At 39.4% G+C, this 5,610-nt stretch overlaps 1 protein-coding gene across 3 annotated transcripts in view; it reads right to left on the bottom strand.

The window, feature by feature from the left end:
- Positions 1-392: 392 nt before the first annotated feature.
- The window catches only part of LOC115791558 (RAC-beta serine/threonine-protein kinase-like), a 28,816-nt gene continuing 23,598 nt past the window's right edge, over positions 393-5,610 (bottom strand). For all 3 annotated transcript variants that reach the window (XM_030745668.1, XM_030745669.1, XM_030745667.1), the window contains exons 13-14: positions 4,446-4,548; positions 393-4,351 (exon numbers count right to left, since the gene is read on the bottom strand). In XM_030745668.1, the coding sequence (XP_030601528.1) occupies positions 4,272-4,351; positions 4,446-4,548 (183 nt within the window). In that variant the 3' untranslated portion in view covers positions 393-4,271. The remainder of the gene's footprint in view (positions 4,352-4,445; positions 4,549-5,610) is intronic.

Genomic DNA, 5,610 nt, shown 5'->3' with positions numbered 1-5,610 from the left:
CCACCAGCTATTAATGCAGTGCTGAGGGTCTTAACATCACAGCTATTCATTATCAGTTTTCAACCTTTTCTCTAGCAGAGAATTTTTCTAGATACACAGAATCTTTGATCAATGTGCAAATAATTTGCAATTTTATGTTGAAAAATGTTATTACTATTGAACTATTAGCCCAGAGTGGTGAACCTCTCCCCATCTTCTGAAAGGCCTCTCAGTGATCACATTAAGGGCCTGGTGCTAATTAACTAGTTGTTAGATGTATAGCTAAAATGCAACCTGTAGTCTGAAGTTCTCTGAGACCGCTAAAACTAGCCAAGTGTTATATAAATGCAGGTACATTGCATGACATGACCCACTGGGAATATCTGAAATGATTAAAATAATGAAGACCCAAATGAATTGAGACAGTCAAAAGATATATTTCAGAATTACATTCATACACAAAATTGAATCTCTTGGATAAAACAATTTGACAACACATACATTACTTCCAAACATTATATTATCGGAGATCTTTGCGGGAGGTCCAGGATATAGGAAGGATAAGGGAAAACAGCGAGTGTAGAGGTCAAACCAAAAGATAAAAATAAATTATTTCTAAACAGATATGTGGAGGAAAGCTCTATCAGCAAAGGGAGGTTGAGTAGGCGGTGTGCACCAACTCTTCATTCATTACCAGCATAGATGCAATGTTGGGCAAAGACTCGAGAATCATATAAAAGCTTCAAGTCACCACTGTAAGCTCTAAATCTCAAAAAATATATGTGGCAAAAAGAAGTTTTCACAAGACTCTATGCAGTCCAGTGAAAGACTGTGTACACCCCACTCTATTTTTCAGTAGCTTGTAGAAATCACTTTAGCAGCAATAACCTGAAAATGATCCTTTTCTGTGTGGCATTATCAGCGTCTCACATCTTCAGTTCAATTTGATTTATTTTGTGCCAATTCACAACAGTTGCCTCAATGCACTTCATATCATAAGGCAAAGACCAGATGTGGGGGAATTCTGGCCCACTCTTCTTATGTCTACAATTTCAGCCAAGCTTTAGCTGTTGGACAGATCACATCTGACTACAGAACACTTTGGTGTACAGACGAGTTCATGGTTGAGTGCAATGCCCCGGTCCTGTGGCTGCAAACAAGTTCCAGTCACCATCCTTCCTCCACCTGCTTCACAGCACTGATATGCTGTTTGGTTTCTGCCAAATGTGGCACTGTGCATTATGTCCAAACATCTCCACTTTAGTCTCCTCTGTTCAAAAGGACACTGTTCCAGACAACTGCTGGTTTGTTCAGTCCACCTACGTGAACCTAAGCCATGCTGCTATGCCATTTTTAGAGAGAAGCTTTCTCCCGGCAACCCCTCCATAGATATTCTTTTACTAACTGTACTGTCATGAACTTCAACATGTAACAGGCTAATTGAGTCCTGCAGAGTCTCAGATATAGCTCTTGATGTTTCTGCAGTTTCGTTTGTCTGACGTTGGGGCGAATTTGCTTTGAAGTCCACTCCTGGGAAGGAGAAACCTGCCGACGTTTCTGCTTTGAGAGTGTGTGTGCACTGAAACATTGCAGCAGGAAAATGCAGACAATATGACAAACACTGAGAAGCCAGGAGGGCGCACAATAAACATGGGAAGTGCCATGGCTTCAAACATGCAATGATATAAGATGGTGGTTTGAGGAGACCACAAATTTTATATAAAGGCTACAAAGACCTAACACACAGTTAAGAGACTAAAATTCTAAAAGCACAAAGCAATAAAAAGTGACACGTCTATCTTTTGTAATTACCTGGTACAATCATTGAGTCCAATGCAGATCCCCTCATTTATATATTATCATTTATTCCTCAATGAGCCAATAATAGCAAGGACCTGAGAAAGCAAAACTAAAAATGTTGTTCAAAGAGGTATGTGGGAATTTTCTGTAATAATGAGAGGACCAGCTAAGAAACCCTAGATTATCAAAATGTTAATCAGCCAATTTTAGATTAGAAGTGGGGATTTCCTCCTCGAAGGGCTGGCAGGATGCATAAGTGACTTCATCTCAGGTGAAGTCAACTTAATGGACATTCCTACTGTTTTTGTTATATCCACGTCCCTTGTAATATAATTGTTTAGTGGCAGTTACACATTTGTCTCCTAATAGCATATGGGGTGGTAGAAGATTACATGTGATCAGTAATGAGTGCCTAAAATCGGGGTATTCTATATTTGTGTGATATTCTCCCAACTTAAAATGTATCAATGACAACTATTTTCTCTTGCAAGAAAAAAGCAGCCAGGCTTGGGTCGATTTATGGAAATGCCATTTTAGATTTCTCTAATCTTACTCCAGAAGGTTTACATGACAGATTTTATCCAGATATGGAGGCTCCCTTTGACTGTGAAGGTCACAGCATACAAACAATCAAACAAACAAAAAAGCAGCAGAACAGAGTTCACTGTAGGGATCAAAAGTTCCAGTTTTTCCTTAAAATTGTCGCTCATCTGCATCGGAACAGACATTTGATGCAAACTGTTGATATCTACCAGTCTTTGATACTCAGGGCAAAAGACAAAATTTGACAGCAATCCAGCTTATATTATGAAAATGAGCTATCCAAGAAAATCCAAGGTCTGCTTTAAATCATTAAGTGCTGACAAAGATCAACAGATGGTGCGATGGTTTATGTTGTGAAGTTTCTATCACACCTATTTTTTTTTTAAATTTGTGAACATCTGCACGTGACCATCCCCAATACTCTTTATTAAAAAGTAGCCTGTTATGTTTTCCTTTTGAGCTAATACCCACTAATACTTTCAAAGAGGGCAAAATGCACCACAATGAAACCCACAAACAAAACATTCCAGTAACAAGCAGAAACATTAATTAGTGTGGTGAAACAAAACAAAACGAAAAACAAAACAACAAAACGAAAAACAAAACAACAAAACAAAACGAAAAACAAAACAAATCGAAAAACAAAACAACAAAACAAAACGAAAAACAAAACGAAAAACAAAACAAAACAAAACGGGGGTGGGGGGTCAATACAAGATGACAGATGTCTCAACCAGTATATCTGGGGGTGTCTGTAGCTCAGGAGGTAGAGCAGGTCACCTACTGATCGGAAGGTCGGCAGTTCGATTCCAGGCTGCGTGCCAGTGTATCCTTGGGCAAGATACTGAACCCCAAGTTGCTCTCCGACGCAAGCGCTGGAGTGTGAATGTTAGATAATTAAAGCACTTACGTTTAGATAATCATGGAAGTGCTGGTGTGAATGGGGGTAAATGTGTTGTGTAAGCACTTTGAGTGCTCAAACAGAGTAGAAAAGCGCTATATAAGAACTAGTCCATTTACCATTTCTATCTGGTGTTACATATAATGAGCAGGACCCCTGTCAGTATATTTCTGAATCCCAGAAAATTAAAAAAAATAATCTTTAAGCACTTTATGAACCTCTTAAATTACATGGTCTGTTTGACCGATCAAGAAAAATCAAAGATGTGTTAGAATTTTAAAACACAACAAATAACATAACCCTGTTCATTAGGGTATCCCTAACTGTCACTGATTTCTGTGTTGCCCTTAACAAATCTGTTAATCTGTTAAGTTCATAAAGTGAGATGAAAAATATACAAGTGCTTTAATATCACTGCATACAACTTAAGCAAAAACAGACAGCCTCTGTCTAACACCTTATATTGCACTTTGTCAAAGCTGATCTCCATGAAGACACTTTGATCATGATGTGTTATCAGTTCACCTGCTGTTCCTCCTGCTCTCCCAGTCTCATTCTGACTAAACTGATGGCAGTAGGTTTGGATTTTGATGCCCCTGTTTTCTAAAAAAAAAACTAAAATAAAATAAACCCACACACTAACAAAGAATACCAGACTGACTGCTGCTCTCCTCCCTCCTTCATATACAAGCCTGCCTATCAATTGTGAAGAAGAGCACTTGCAAGTGTCATGGGAAGCTATATGGCTTTTTCATAAGAATATAAAAAATGTTACAAATTGCAGCAGCTATGAAGTTCTGATGTTCATTTTGCTACAGTATAGCCACTGAGCCCAGACTTTTTCCTTTGTGTGGACCAAGGAGGTTTTACAAAACAACAGCTGCCAAGCAAGGCACTGAAATCCTGCGATATACAAAACCTCTTTAAAAATGTATGTTCTTGTCATTTATATGGCTGTATGATTGTGGCCAAGGTATTCAAGCTTTAAGGTTTTTTTGTTTCTTTTTTTGTGTGTGTTTGTGTATGACAGTATGTGGCAGAGGTGCTATCACTCTCTTATGCTAGCAGAATAGGAGAACTGGGGGAAATGTGCTTCGTGGATGGGGTCCTCAAAGTCCACACTGTTATCTGTAACAAGAAGTCAGGATAAGTCAGTGACAACGAAACCTGATACTGACTTTGAAACGATCAGTGCTGACAGCTCCAACAAGAAGATGCTTACACTTATCTGGGGGAGTGAGTGTGATTGTTTGTGCTGTGAACTCCTCATCAAAGTACCGGGTGTCCGTCTCTGATGTCACTTGCGGTTTGAAGAGTGGGGTCAGCTGTGGCAGGGATTGGAGCAGACATTCAATCACTTGGTAACATGCTGGATTTATTGAATGCATGGAGAGACGGGTCTACGGTGCAGGTGGCAGAACTCATACCTCCACAAGGGGACACATCAAGACCTTATCATGTACCTCTTTTATCAAGGCATGGCAGAAGGGCACTTCTGTGTTGGTACCTTATGAGAACCAGCCCATATTTCAACAGACTGTGATGTAGCATTATATAACACGGGTCTGGGTTATTTCCATAGGAAGAAAATCATGGCAGACAGAATGTGGTGGTTGGATCTGAAGATTATGACAGAACAGTGTCCTCGATATGGATACTGGCATAATCCTGTTGATCCCAACCCCGGCACGTTTACACTTCCGATCCAGCTGTTGCTCTTGTCATGTTGGTCGCTGCCATGCTTAGATGTTTTTCTCATGTGCGACACGACTGGCTAGAAAACGTGTTTTTATCTCAGCATGCTGTCTCTGCCTCCACCAGCAAATTACTTTTCAATGTGAGATGTTATAATTCTGAATGGAACAATGACAAATATTAGGTTTGTATAGAGGAGGCAAACAACAGTACAGGGAGCCATGTCTGTGCAAAAAATAAACATGGTCTGGTGTAGAACAGATGCAGCAGAGATATATTTTTTTTTCTTTCAAAAAATATTAAAGGTTGGGGTTTAGGCACCGAAACCAAAGGTATTTTTTTTGGCTGGCTTTACTTGCAGCAGCAGCCCCGCCTATAACAACAGGTAAGTTCCAACTTTTGGACCAGCGATGTCCTGGTAGTGTGGAAATGCTTCTAGATTAGGCATAGCAATACATCATTGGAAACAAAGGTAAGCACCCAGAGTAAATGCCCTCCAAAGAGTAAATGCCCTCTTTGGAGGGCATTTACTCTTTGGAGCATACAACTCTTTGGAGCATACAATATTAAGAGCACTAAAGGATTAATGACTTTATGCTTGGAAATTTTGCTGCACTCTATTCTTGGTCAAAAAGATCATGAAGTTTAGTTTTTAACATAAAAATAAAACTAAAGATTTTTCCTGTTGAGTT

Source organism: Archocentrus centrarchus, chromosome 14 (genome assembly GCF_007364275.1).
Source record: "Archocentrus centrarchus isolate MPI-CPG fArcCen1 chromosome 14, fArcCen1, whole genome shotgun sequence".
Taxonomy (NCBI): domain Eukaryota; kingdom Metazoa; phylum Chordata; class Actinopteri; order Cichliformes; family Cichlidae; genus Archocentrus; species Archocentrus centrarchus.
Note: the sequence above shows the minus strand (reverse complement) of the source record. Positions and strands in the feature narration are given on the sequence as shown.